This window comes from Anopheles coluzzii, chromosome 3 (genome assembly GCF_943734685.1).
Source record: "Anopheles coluzzii chromosome 3, AcolN3, whole genome shotgun sequence".
NCBI lineage: Eukaryota > Metazoa > Arthropoda > Insecta > Diptera > Culicidae > Anopheles > Anopheles coluzzii.
In genome coordinates, this window is record NC_064671.1 from 7,796,083 (window position 1) to 7,810,894 (window position 14,812).

General features: G+C 43.6%; 1 protein-coding gene across 4 annotated transcripts in view; it reads right to left on the reverse strand.

Annotated features, from left to right (window-relative positions):
- LOC120954898 (TGF-beta receptor type-1) overlaps positions 1-14,812 on the reverse strand; it is an 85,636-nt gene that overhangs the window by 26,674 nt on the left and 44,150 nt on the right. For 2 of the 4 annotated variants that reach the window (XM_049609488.1, XM_040375206.2), the window contains exon 5: positions 9,320-9,465. The exons of 1 other annotated variant lie outside the window; for it this stretch is intronic. In XM_049609488.1, coding sequence (XP_049465445.1) covers positions 9,320-9,465 — 146 coding nt within the window. Of the gene's footprint in view, positions 1-7,843; positions 7,987-9,319; positions 9,466-14,812 lie in introns of all 4 variants that reach the window. One more of the 4 variants, XM_049609489.1, reaches the window with a different exon arrangement.

A 14,812-nucleotide genomic window follows, 5' to 3' on the forward strand; every position in this document is an offset into this window, starting at 1 on the left:
AAAATCCCAACGTCAGTAAGATTTGATGCATCCCGAGAAGGGCTCATTCTACCTCTAAAGCAAGATTGCTGCTGCCTGCTTCATTCTTGGAAGCAAGACATCTTCTCCATTTAAAAGACTGCTGTGCCGCACATGTCCGGCGTGACGTGCCGCAATCGTTTACCGGGTGTACCGGGACACACAACACAACAACAAAGCATCATCATCTTGGCCGGAGCGAATCTTATTTAAATGCACCTTTCGCTCGAGATCAACCACGGCGATCCTGACCTTCCTGTTGTTGGGTGTGTGTGTGTGTGGGTGTGCAAAAGTGCAGCCAACGGGTCAACGGATTGAGTGCTGTTGGGGCTGGAGGAAGGAAATTTCATTAGCCATCCATTTCATTTTGGCTACCACCTTCATCGTAACATCCTGACGTCTGTGGCCATTTGGCTGCTGCACGTTCCTAAGAAAGCTTTCCGAAGCTCCGTGCTCCAGCCCCAGCAATGAGGATGAGAAGTTGCTGCTCCCGGTTCGGGGAAGCGATTCGGTACGGCCACTTCCCAGAACACAGGTACCGAATGCCAATGTGCTAGGAGATCATCAGCCAAGATCTTCGCTTTTAGACTTGCTGGCCTTGCCTTAGATCTCTAGTCGCTATAGATGTGTGGGTGAGTGAGTATCGTCCGTGAATCAAGCAAAAGCCTCGGTGGCCTCGCTTGTTGTGCCCAGCAAAGCATGCTAATTAAATTTCTTGCACTAGCTCCTCCAGCACTCACAGGCGCTGTCGGGCGTTTGATACGCTTTATTGCGCGCGCTTCCTTTGCAAAGGAGCCCCCGTTCTATTTGACCTTTCTCCAAAAGGCTAGACACCCAACCGTTGGATAAAGACCGGACAAAAGGGGGTGGACAAACACACACACACACGCGCACAATGGCAGATCCTAAAAATGGTTCAGAGGCCTTCGGTCGGGAAGAAAAACGCACCCACCACGAACGGACGGGCAAGGCACATAAAACACAAAGCTGCAAACACCACCCCCGAAAGGTAATGTGACACCTTTGTGTTGATTTAATTAACTTCGGAACCATTACATGGTCTTTGGGCATTGGGGGAGATCGGGATTGGGAGAGGACCCACCATTCCTGGAGCAACCCAAACGCGCTGCACACGAACGCTCGTATTTTTGCAACGGATCAATGCCAAAGTAACTGTCGTCTGAAAGCGAAAAGCCGTCCGTTGGTAGTGGTGGTGGGGTTTTGTTCCTGTTTTATGGACGATTCACTTTCACGCAACGAAAAAGTAAAACCACCCCCGTCCCCAAAGACGAGACCGAGATATCCCAGCACCCCCATCGTCCTACGCGGATGGGAGCAGAATTCCTGCGTCTTTTGTCGAGCAGCTTTTGCGAACTTTGGGGCGCTTTCTTCGTGACGCGCCGGTACAGCTGGACCGAGTGGAACGGGAAGTCATAAAATATCTTTCTGATGGGTCACTCTCATAAAATGGAGCCCCATATCCGAGAGTGCCTCGGGCTATTGCTCCTGCTGTAGCTGCGGGGCCCGTATATTGTGGTTCCGGTTGTTGGAAAAAGGTGTCAATATACCACCACCAAGCGGTGGTGTCGTCTGCCGAAGCGTAGTCTTGTGGAAGTCATCTTTGTTGTAGTCGTCTGACCATTCCACTAATAACGTACATTATGAGTGGCTTTTCGGGATCTGTTATCTGCTACACGAAACTAAATCCGGGTGTGGTGCGAACACCGCAGACTAGCTTAGCCGGGGAGCGCTCCGGGGAGGTTATTTCCGTGGACTTCCGTCGTCGGCGGCGGTTAATAGGATCCAGCACCATCAACGCATCCCGTTTAATGGACACCCTACCCTTTCCATACCGTGTTCAGGGCAGAAAAAAGGGGTGACATAAATAAAAGGGGTAGCTTGGTGATCATGGCTAACCACAGCCACTCTTCACATCTCCTCAGAAAGCTTAACGGCATGCATCTTTGCACCGTTTTGCTAAGAATTGCTTCCTCCACCGGACGACGAAAATGTTATTCAATATCACACCGTGTCATCAAGAAAGGCGGATAACACATTAATGGACGATTTTTTTTATGAATGTTGTTTTTTAGGAGCATCCTCTATCGGTGAACTTGAGGCGGCGGAACCGAAGACCACTAAAACCCCTTCCATTCGAGCCATCCCATTCCCCTACCCCGAACGAGACAAATCGTCGCGGGAGTGGTTTTGATGGGTTTTGATGGGTTTCAGTTTTATCTGGTCTGGTGTCAGTTTTACACTTTGGTAACAATTTATCTCTACTCCTCCCACTCCGTCGTCCCACTAACAAGGAAGACGCTGAGTGGCTCCTCTTCCTCGATGGTTCTGTGTACATATTTCAGCCAAAATAGCGAAGCATCAACTTCGCGCTTTCGCCTACAGCGAGAGTTTGTGTATCGCAATGGCTAACTTCGATTCGACCCACCCGCACCTCACACATGTACACATCCTTTCCCCCCCCCCCTAACTGGAGGCATATAGCCCCCACAAAACCAAGCAGCGAAGGAGGATACAGTGTCAGATTACGGTCTGAAAACTTTCTTTGTGTACCGATCGCTGTACCGCACACACACAGCCCTCTCTCCAGCGCGGCGACAGGGACGTCGTCGTGGTGTGTTTGCGTTTTATCATGTGAAAACTCAGCCCGCAATTATTTTCCTTTCGATATTTTTTTTTTGTTGCGGTGCGCTTCTGGCTGTTGGTTGCTTTCTTGTAAATCGGAAAAAGTTTTACGGGCATCAGAAAGAGATTTTTTTTTATGACAGCACAGATTTGGTTCCAAATTCCAACAGCAAGCCCACAAAACATTCCATTTGAAAGAAAACGACACACACACAAACATTCTTAGGAATAAAAAGCTAATCGTTTGATGCTACTGGCAGCTCCTTTCTTTGATTTTTCTAAAAGCCCTTAGTTGCTGTAGATGTTATCTCAACGAAGAGGACAAAGCGAATTAAAACCACAATCGATGGATGTTATTAAATAAACATGCGTCCGGAAATCGATCATCCTACCTTATATATCGCGTGCCATTAACTCTTAACTTTATCATGAAGCTATTTCAGACACGGCAGCAGTATTGCTTCCCACTTGACGCGAGGAGTGTCGTCTTCATAGCGTGTGATTTCGATTAAAATTAACAGACCTATAAAAACGACACCAATTAACCAGGCTCGTATTACACAAGACATGCCGTCCTCGGGTCGAGGAAGACGACCCCGCGGCAAAGGATGAGATGTTCAACAATTTCGATTACGAGAATTCTCGTTACCAACAAAACTTTACAAGCGCTTTTTTACCTACTGCGCGCACATGTCACAGAATAGAATTAAATGATGCCACGCTGGAAACAATGGTGGCTTGCCGTCCTGCAGCAGGAGGTGTCGTCACCCGGGAGAGTAATGAAAGAAGTGCAAAAATTGACCATTAAAACAAGCTCACGATTTCAACTTTTATCTTCTTCCCTTGCCGCACGGAACCTCAACCTTTTGCTTCCTGTGGGGATGACTTCTTCTGGCTAAAGAGTGCAACGAAGAAGAAGCAGAAAAAAAGCAACCTCCTCACCCTAGCTGACCTGTGGGATCGTGTCCCTGCGCTTTTCTGGATGCACGTAGCCATTTTCATTTCACAGCTACTTTTACGATTGTGCTTGTGTAATAAAAACCATCGCAGTACATATCCAGACACACAGTCCCGTCGCTAAGGGCGCACACACACACATGCACGCACTCAACTTTAGGGCACTGAATCGTAAGGCACAGCAGCCGCCAAAACATCATTATCGCAACCTACAACACACGCTCCAACGTCGCAACGGGTTCAAAAGATCTTTCGACTTCAATGAACAAATTGCACTTTATGTCCATCCGGCACAGCGCGCGCGTGAGTGGGAAGCGGAGCCGAAAAGGCCACGCACAACCGAACTCATAAACGCGATACACGCGAGGTTATCCATCACAGCGCGGTGGTTAAGATTCTGTGCTCGAAACTCCTTCCCTTCTAAGGGCGGCTTTTTATACGGTGTACGGAGAGTCAAGGGTTCTCTCATCTCTAAACGTTCCTCTAATGTTTATATGTTACCGACCGAAATTACAGCTCTACGAGCTCGGTTTATTACCACCGGGTTGGTTGCTATGCATTGTAATGGTACCCTTCTCAGCCCTTTAAACCTATTCCACCACAGGCATGCCAAAAACGAAAAACCTGAGTGGCACACCGAAGAGCTTCACTTTTAAATATTAAAACAGCTCTAAAATGTTTAACCGCACTTTACAGTGGGGTCCGTTTTATGCCAGCGCCAATCATGCCAGCTCACACGATCGTGAGCGCCACACAACAGACACAGCAAACTGCTCGCACAGCATACACTCGATCGTTGTTAATCTGTTATCTTCCAAGGGACTGGTGGGAAATCGACCTAGCACGCGCTTGACATTTTTGGGGCTTTTTGTTTTGCTTTTATTTAAAAAAGAGGGGAATGATAAAACTACCCCTGCTTTCCGGTCAATGTGCAAAGAGAGCGAGATACGGAAAGCGTACGCAATACACGAAAAAAACATCTGAAATGGGAAACAGCTTCGTTTTTGCCACCGCCACCACATCAAATGCTGTCAGGGGAGTTTGCCCTTCTGTGCGAATAGCAACCGCACCGACAGAACGGCAATCTGAGTAGGTTGTATCTCGCTCTCGGACGTGGTGTACTTCCGTTCCATTCCGAGGTTGAAAGCGAATTGAAAGTCCCAACCAATCACGCGCTGAAAACGTTGCTTTCAAATAATGTTTAATTTTCTTTGTGCCTGTGACTGCTTAAGTTAAAGCAGAACTCAGCTACGCGTGACACAATACAATCCCACGCCTGCGGTACGTGTGTCTGGTGGAATGATTTCATTTTTATAAATAAACAAAAGGTATCCGCCCGCTCCCATTGTAAACGTTGCCAGAGGTTCAAGATGATTGGTAGGTGTTCGATTTAAAACCTCCTTCAACCATCCGCTTATCTCTAAATGATCACACGCGTATCCCCTTTCGTGCTCTCATCATGATTGATACAAAAAAAAGTCCCGATCTTCTACCAAGCAACCAATCAAAGTGCAAAAGGGAAGGCAAAAACTCACAGCACGAAGCAGCGCTGGACACCCATCATCGCACGAAAAGTGCGCAGAGCGTCACATCATCTCAAGATGAAATAGGTTTTCCACCGATAGCAGGTCCGAAATGGAATGCCAAATGCGTCCTGCAACCCTTTTACCCGTTTGATGGCTCTTCTCAAAAGGCGCCCTCGCAAAACCGGCCTCAAAGAATTCGTATCGGCGCCCAATGCCTATCAAATTACCGCAACCAACGCGCGGTGGTGCGCCGGCCACACGTGTGGCCTCAAAAATACCAAGACGGTAAACGAAGCCCACCAGACACCGGGCGGGTTTCGACCGGGCGTTCCCAATCATCGCCTGTCGCTCGATCGGTCTCTGTGTCAACAATCGCCCGTGCTGAAACCGATCGGGCGCAGGTATTTTAATTCAGTTCCATCCGTTCGTCCCTTTTTTCTTTGTTGGGAACGGCATACCAGCAGCAAGGGAGAAGAGGGTAGTGTCGATAACGATAAGCGATGCCAATGGAATGCTCAAGCAGGTGAATCCCAAAAACCGTGGCACAGGATGTACAGATAGGTGGAGAGATAAAACACAGAAAATAGATATTGCGAGAGGAAAAAAAAGGAAACGCTTCCCTTCTTTCCCATGAAATGGAGCAGCCTGGTAGTTTGTAAGAAAGCGTGCACGGCGATGAGGTTTCGAACTTTTTCATCGAAATTTTTTTCACAGGATGCTCAAGAGATTTGGGAAATTGTTAACTTTATAAAACATTTCCAGAATTTCTTATCAACCTTTTATTGCGATTTCTTGAAAATACACAAAAGCTATACAACTTATTTTTCATTTTTCCGCTGGATCCATTTACAACCTGTTCCGTCGAGGATTTCTTTGAGAATGAGACGCATTCCCGCCAACCAGAATCCCTTCATCATACCGCCCCCCGCAAAAAGGAATATAAAATTCTTTATTTTAAGAGCGTTCCTAATCAATGATAAATATTTAAGAAGTTTAGTTGCAGTAATTCGATTAAATTATTCAGCACCGCTTGATGTGGAAAGGGCGTAGTAAAACGTTCTTGATCGAGCCGTTTGTGTGAGTGTTTCGCTTTTTTACCTTACCATCTCCTTTTCCAGGTTCCAATTCAATCCCACCCCCAGGTATCACGATATGGAAAAGGAAGAGCCGCGTTAGGGAAGGGATCAAATTTCGAATTCATTGCTGACCTCCTTTATCGGTAACTGTACTTTGGCTTCATTTACCGAATTCTACCCTCTCCCGTGCCGCACCCGTCTATCGTCGCTCGTTCTAATCCGCCGCAACAAGCATACCGATCAGGAATTGCCAAAATATTCTTAAACCCACACAAGGGTCACAACGGGAGGTAACAGTAGTGGCGGCCGGGAAGCTAGACTTTATCTTTCCCATTTAGTTTCGACTCCATTTTACAGCAGTAGCAGCAGCAAAATAAAAACGGTTCATTTGAGCGGTGCTGCTCCAGGGCCAATTATTGGTGCCGCCAGTTGGGTCGAACTGGACAAACAAAGATCCATTTACACCTGCAGAAAGGTGGGGTTTTGAGATTTGTTGAGGTTGAATCCAACAGACTGTTATTATACATTTCATGGACAGAATAATAATATACTTAATATACTTCAGTATAAATATTAGTGCAACAAAGCGTATTTTCGTTAAATTTATGATCAGGAAGACACATTTTTGGATTAGTTTTGGTTTATTCAGATCGTTGAGCTGTTGATAGATCAATAGAAAAAGGGATGATATGATGCAAATATTGTCGGTATGTGAATCACAAGCTTGTGATAACACTTTTGCTGACAGATACATCATACAATCTATGTAAACTCTGTAAAAATTCTAGATAAAAATGTTTGTTTGAACTATTACAATAAAGGAGTCAGAGAAAAATAAACTATTAAAATAGCATTCAGAACTCACATTATCTACTATTTACACTACGTTTCTAATAAAAAAAAACAGTTCATTGAAAAAATAAGCGCAATATTCATTCAAGCGTAAAATAAAACCAAGCTCAAAACAAGAGGAACAAAGGAGATTGAAGATAAGCAGTAGGAAAAGAAACCAAGCTCAATAAGAAGAGATATTGCAAACACGAAAAGAAAAACACTTGTAATTTACAGCATATCAAACACTTTCAAACACATTCATTCTTAAGGAAAGAGAAGAGGAAAGTTAGCACAAGCAGAGGGAGCAAGAAAAGAAAACAACATCTGTCGCTGCTATAAACAGTCGCTGCAGATTTGTATAGCGAAATAATGCAAAACTAGAAACAACATTGAAATTAGTTCACTGTACAAAAATTAAACCACTATACCGATTAGATACAGAAGACACGTGAAGGGCAAAAAGCAATAATAAATTCGATAGCCTGTTAATTAGGCAAACTACTTTCAACTGTTCCTGGGAGGGAATTATCACCTCCACAGCAACGGTGTGTGCAAGGGAATGCATAATTTTGATCTATAATACAGAATCGAAAGCGAAAGGGTGTTGTGGGGGAACCATTTTCGACCCGTTTGACACAGAATTTCTACGACACCTTCTCTACTGCTATTAAACAAAAGTTGGAAACTATAAACATCGAATGAAATACGACTTTTTTTTTAAAGAAATCAAACAAAAATACCGCCGGAATATGTATAAGATTGAAATGAACGGTGCCACAAAATGTATACCTGGTTCGGGCAGTGTTAGGAGTTTGTTATGATTGCAGAAGTCAGTGGAACAACACTCGATCATGAAGGATGTGCTCTTTTCCTTTGAGGTTAGACAACTCAGGGGCAGCCGATCGGCCAGGTCGTACTTTCTCGTCTTACAGCTATCGCCACAGTAAAGGAACGGGACAGTCGGATGATGATGGAGTTTTGGTGGATCACGCGCAGTTGTTGATGATGAAGGTGATGATGAAGAGAATACATTCGGGGTGGATTTCGTCGTTCGTGATTTGTGAAAGTGCACATTTTTGCACATCCGTCAACGGTAGTTTAGAGAGTTTTATTTGGCCGATTCAAAGCGAACGTCAACACATTGAAAGAGAAAAAGAAAAGAAGAACGGTGTGGTTATATAAGGCGCACAAGGCGTAGGGAAATCTTGAACAATTGAACGGCATGATGAAAAGTGAAACGTAATTATTGGGATAACCAAGGTTTTCTCTGTTCATTTAAGCCAAATAGGAACAATAAAAAGGACAATAAACCCACAGCGGACAAACGACAATCTCCAATTGGGATCGTTATAAACCACAAAAAAAAGGAATGGAAGGTCGATGATGAGGATTCACACAAAAGCAACAAAAGAGGACGCTCTTGGTTTAAATCATTTCTTCAATCCACCAGGAAAGGGAAAACCAATTCGTTCTTTTTTCTCAGTACAAACAATAGCGCTAAAGAAACATTGGGTTATAGCAAGTGGATTTTAATAAGCAACAGAAGAAAGAAATAGGTTGGAAGGTAAAACAAGGATCCACAAGGATGGCTGATATAAAACGGGGTAAAACATAACAAAATTAGTGTTTCAAACTCAAGAACAAAATAAAACGCATTAAAAAAAAAGTAAATTAAAGTACTAGAGATAACAAAAGAGAACAATAATAGACGTAACAAAGATCAACTCAATCAAGACCGAGCACAAACAAAGCTATACTTTTGCTGGATTAGACAACTCAAACGATTTATCTACTGGGTGGAATGTTTCGGTGAAACCGTTGGTGATGGTGGTGGTATTTGACTGTCGCATGTTGCTTTAGGAGAAAAAGCAGTAAATGGTTATAATTTATATCAATTGTAGGAATGTTTTTTGAGCCACTCCCAACAGAGGTACAATCATCTTGTAAATTGTTGTGGAAGTTTTCAGAAAAAGTGAAACAACATTAAGGCGTGAGGTTAATTTTGATTAAGAGAACTAAAACAGTGTAAGCAATCAAGTCAAAACAAATGAATAAAATAAGTAAATCACAAATCAAGTAACTCTTGCAAAGAGTGCACAAAGATTAAAATGAAAGAGAACGTCTGTTTGAGGGGTTTTAGGAAACAAAAACAAAACAAAGAACAAGAAAAAAAACTGAAAAATAAATAAAAACTCAAAAGCAAACAAAAAGGATAAAACTGAAAATGCAATCAACGAAAAAGAGAACCGAAAATGAAAAGCGCACCTTCCACCATGGGCGTCGCGGGTTTGAGCGACAAATTACACAAATCTGGCCCGTAGCAACAGTAGTGATCGTTTGTACCGTTTTCCGTCTTATTACGGCACCAGTTCCAGGTAAACGGACCCAAATGGTACTTCAGATCGAAACACCTTTAGAAAAAATTGCGAGTGAAATCATTATTACTTTGCTGGCGCAACTGTTCATCAAAGGGGATTATGTTATGTGTCTGTGGCGTCCAGTACGGCGTCAGTGGTGTCAGTTTTGCGTCCGTAGCGCGTTGGGGAGATGTAATTTTCCATTCGAACTTTTGAAAGAGAATATTCAGATGAATTCTACAGAACGAAAACCTCTTTTCTTGCCCAACACTCGGCAATACCCGCCATTCGGTGCAAGCACTGGTAACACAGATAGCAACACAAATATATGCATTAAAAACATTCTGGGAAAATATGGTTTCGCCATGTTTACTCGGTACGCAGCAACTACCGAATTTCGGGTCCATCTCTAGCCTACGCACATGCAAAATCCTATTTCTGTATCCACCTCAAAGCACCGGCGTAACTCTCCCTCCGCTCCTCTGTTAGTCAATCGAATTTGATATGGTTTCTATTTCAAAAATCAAATTTCATACAAAGCGATGCACGCACATGCCGAATGCTTTCGCAGGAAGTAAATCAAACAAATCGAACATATTTACTGATTGAAGGCCGAATTTCAGGATTGAAATCTCATTACCCACCATCAAAAGGTTGCAGCAGCGGTGTCCGCATGGGCACAGTTCAAATAAGCCAAATCAATTTTCTCAGTAGCGTTGGACAAAAGGGAACGTTCTATTCATGTTTAATAATACTTGCTTGCTTACTAATTGATTCATTCGCCGAACATTTTATTCCACGAACAGTTGATCATAGCTGTAGGAAAGTACTTTTCATAAAGTCTGTGCACAAAACGGCACTGCTGTTAGACGTTAGCCATGATTTAAATCAAATTAATGCAAACCCTTGTCCACTGACTTATTCAAGCCAATCATAAACAGTGGTCAAGCGGGTGGACAAGAAAACTCTTTTACCAGAGCATGTAATAATCATTAGCGTTGTCCGGGGCAAGGAATGCAAAATCACATACACACTCTTACACAGACACACAAAAACTCCTAATTTTAATAAACATCACACAAACAACGTTGGAAGCGAATAATCTGCCCCTGTGCACACACTGCTTTAACTTCCATGTCCGTTGATGACCATATACCCACTCCACAGTGCTCCACAACAACCCACAAGCGGGGCAACCGTTTAGCAACTGCTTTCAGCTTAATTAGCAGACTATTTATCGGGGGCCTGTTTGAGCTCGAGCTACGGGAAGCAGCAGCAGCGCCGCCGTCCGGCAAAGCCTCTGGACAGCCATCAATTTCTCCATTAAATAGACAGTTTTAATTGCTAACTCCGGTCGGATGGGCGGACCGGCGTACTGGCGATAGCGTAAGCCCATTGCAGGGGCCGAAGGGGCTGAAGAAAGCAGGCATCCAGGTTTGACCACTCCAGCTCGACCACGAGCGCTACAACTTTACAGTTCATTGGAGCTCCGAAGCGAAGTGCGAAATAAAACCGGACAGAGCTGGGGGATGATCGGTACACGGCGGCAACCAAATCCAGATCCAGTTAGTTATAGTTACTGATTATTAGTCTGGGTTAACTGCTTCCATCTACTGCTTGAATCTAGTACGCAACGGGCAGATGGCAAAATTAGCACCCAGCTTCTGCTTTCTTCCTGTTTGGGGCCTTCCCTTGTACGGTGAGAACTCAGGCACAGGTTTGTTAATTAACTAAAATAGCACATTTGCAGTTTGGTATTTACACTTTTACACGATAACTTATTAAAAAAACTCACTTCACTCAAATTATTCATGTTCAAACATATCAGTTCAACAGCCAAAAAGGAGCTATCGTTGAAATTACATTCAATTTTGCCCAACAAGCTACTAAATTCCCCGTTTAATACGGCGAATGCAATTATTGCTAACGAGCAAGCGGCACATTAAAACTACACACCTATAAATGTCTGCTGGTAAACGACCGCCTTCCTCCATCGAACATGCGGAGTATGTGTAAAAGTATCGGTTTCGTATCAATATCGCATTACGCGAAAGCTTTCACCGCCAAAAACAAAACCACTCTTCTCATCGCGCGTCCATTCGTTTTGAGCCGTCTCGCGCGAGAAACTAGAAGACCCAGGGGAGGACAGCACGCGACTAGAAACAATCTAGCCAAATGTGCACAACACGCCACACGCACACACACTCACATACACTATATCCCATTACAATTCGAATTCAATTTTGCGACTTTTGCGACGATACCATAAAATTACCAAACGGCTTGGAACGCGTTCAACGGCAGCGAAAGTATTTCGCTGACTGCAACTCCCACACGTTACCGCGCAACGACGTTGGAATTTTGCCCTCAATTTCGATTTTCTTCTATGCTACTGCCCTTTTCGAAACCCAACGATATGATGGGAAGCATGATTTTAATGTTGCCACATATGCTTACACCGATGATTTGGATTGCAGCGACTCTCGCTGCCATTCCATTCCTTGGATAGGAATTATTTTTGGGATATTATTTCCTACGCTCCCCGCTCTTTTCTTATACTTAACATCAACCCTCTTCCCCTCATAACGATCATCGCTTGCAAATGACGTGAACTACAGAGCAACAAAAAAGCTTCTTACTGTGGGCGTTTTTCGTTTTTTTAAACGAGCTTTTTTGTTTTTCCTTTTTGCCCTGGAAGCTTCACAGGGCGCAAAGGAAAGAATTTCACAAAGCAGCAAAAAAAGCTTACTGTTCTGCCATCAGAAGAAAGCAAAAAACAGCGCATACAAATGTATCGAATGGGCTGGAAAATTGTCGTTTTCCCCGTAGTAATCGTTGTTGTGTCTTGTATATCTTGTACTGTGTGTTCCACCCGTCCAGTTAGTCGGTTTGTCGTCCTCGCGCGAATCGGCGAATGCTTTTTTCTCCCACGTGTGTTCTCTGTCGTTTGGTCGTGATTGGTAAGGGTTAATTTGGTGTTTGTTTTCTAGCATTTTTTACTGTTGCTGTTTTTTATGCGTTTGTATGTCTATTTGTCTCCTACCCCCGGGTTTCCCCAAACATTCTGTGACAGGACGCGCGTTCGGGTGGTTGGTGGGGTTGAAAAACGAAGATGAAACAATTCGAGGCTGAAATCGATGTCATAACTTTGCAATTTCATTGCCATTTTATGGGCTCGTAAAATAAATATTAGCGAAATGAAGTGGAAAGGTATTTTGTCCTGCGGGAGAATGGAAACACTCTCGAGTAAATGATACGATAGAGTAACATAAAAATAGATGAGATTTGGGGTTGGCGAAAAAAAGGGGGAGAAATATGGTGGGACGATAAATTACATTTTTAACTTTTTTTTTACGCTTTCTACTAGAAAATAGATAATGGAGACAACAACTTTGAATTCAGATTGTAGTCCCAATAAATAATAGTTCCAATAGTTACATTGAAAGTAACCAACTGTGCATAGTTCCTATTAAGTGCATTTATAAATTAAAGAATAAGGAGAAATTCAGAAAAGGCAAAATCAGTATAATAAAAAATAAAATCCAAAGCATTTACCAAACCAATCAAAAGAACTACAACGCTTTTTTTAAGAATAAAAAAACAGATAATATCTGAGTCATCTTTCGTTTAAACTTTGGTTTGAAGTGATTAGTGTTTACATCCGGAAATACGGAAGAAATTTTACAAGACATTTTTTTCCTCGAACAATCTCTAACATATTCCCGAATGAGAGAGCAAAGATGAAAGATGTAAAAATAATCAATTTCGATTTCTTTTCAGACCATTTTTACACAACCACATGCAAAAAAGAAAGGACCAAAACCAAAAAACAATCATTTAGAGCGGCTCGTCTACCCGTCACGATCACCATCATGTGAGAAGCAATGGTAATGAAACACAGCCGCAATACACAAAACGACGGACACAAACCAACACACACACACAACATGGAACCTAAACGAGGAGAAGGAAAAATCCTAAGAATCTGTTGACCATCGGTTTCTGTTGGCCGAAACATGGCGTGCCATCATTATTCCGGTCAGCGCTTCCAGTTAAAGCTTGCCGCACGACGAAACGACGCCAAGGGACGGGCACTCCACGTGAGTCCAGAAGGCGCCAGAAGGAGCTGTATGAAATAATCATACATAGAAAGAGCAGAATGTAGCTTTGGTTTGGTTTGAGGGAAAGGACACAACACCAATCTCCTTCGATTCCCTTCCCCACCAAAAGGTGAAAGGTGAAAGGTGGACCATGTTCAACAGCCGCTTGTGCTGTATATACACTCCCACCAGTCAAGCAGGGAATGGGGAACAAAACGATAGAAAGAAGAGCAACTTTACGAAAAAGCCTCCTCGAATGTACAGGAGACGCGAATAATGATTCAAAGCATGGAGGTTCACCATCCGACAAAAAGAATACAGGAAATTGAGAGGGCAAAGGCGCAGCAGTGTGGACACCGGGGGCATGGCGACATGAATTTTCTTCAAATTATTATTGGATTTAATTAAAACGCTTCGCGTTCTGCGGAAATTTCGGTGCGGATTATATTCTTGTGAGCCGAGAGGGCTCGGAATGTGATGCATCCGGAAGGGAATGATGAAGAGGGCGGGATCCTTAGACAGCCACGAATACACGTGCACACACACACACGTACACAGAGATACAGCGGTCCCCACACCTGACGATGGTGAGACGATGGTAGCTGAATACTAATAAAGGAAACACCAAACCATCAGTAATAGGATCATACCATGACCATGAATGCGCCATACAAAGACTTGACGCCAGCCCGCACCGGATGGTAACAACAGATTTTCCCATTTTTTTCCCTTGTTCAATTTTGGTTCCGATTCGTTTTGTGCTTGTTTTGTGCCCGGCTCTAACTTCCATTGGGCGCTGTGTGTCTTTCTCTTGTCGCTTTTGCTTTTGGAAAATTTTGCACAAACTAGAATCTCAATAGCGGAGCAAAAAAGAAGCATTCCTATTGCTTCTTTTCGTCCCCAAAAACAAAACAACAACAAATAAAAATTAGGAAAGCAACGACAGACCAATGCAAAGACTTTTCAAATCATTTTTCGTTTATCATCACCGTAAACTTTCCTTGACGATGGTGAAACAAACGACCAACATGGGCACTACAGGGAGGAAAGGAACAACAGAAAGCTCGTGTCCGTTCCGGTCCGATGGTATTATGATTCGCATCCCGCTTGTCTGCCGATGGTTGTGCACAGGACACTCACATCATAACGAGACACACACACAAACACGCACTGGATGGCTACTGCTACACAGTTGACGCCAAACAGGGAAAGGGTTTTCTTCGGTCGGTTCCATCCGGCTTGCCAGCAAAAACGCGTACACGAAGCGTCTTCTTCAACGCGTGTGTGCACGTTTGTTGCGA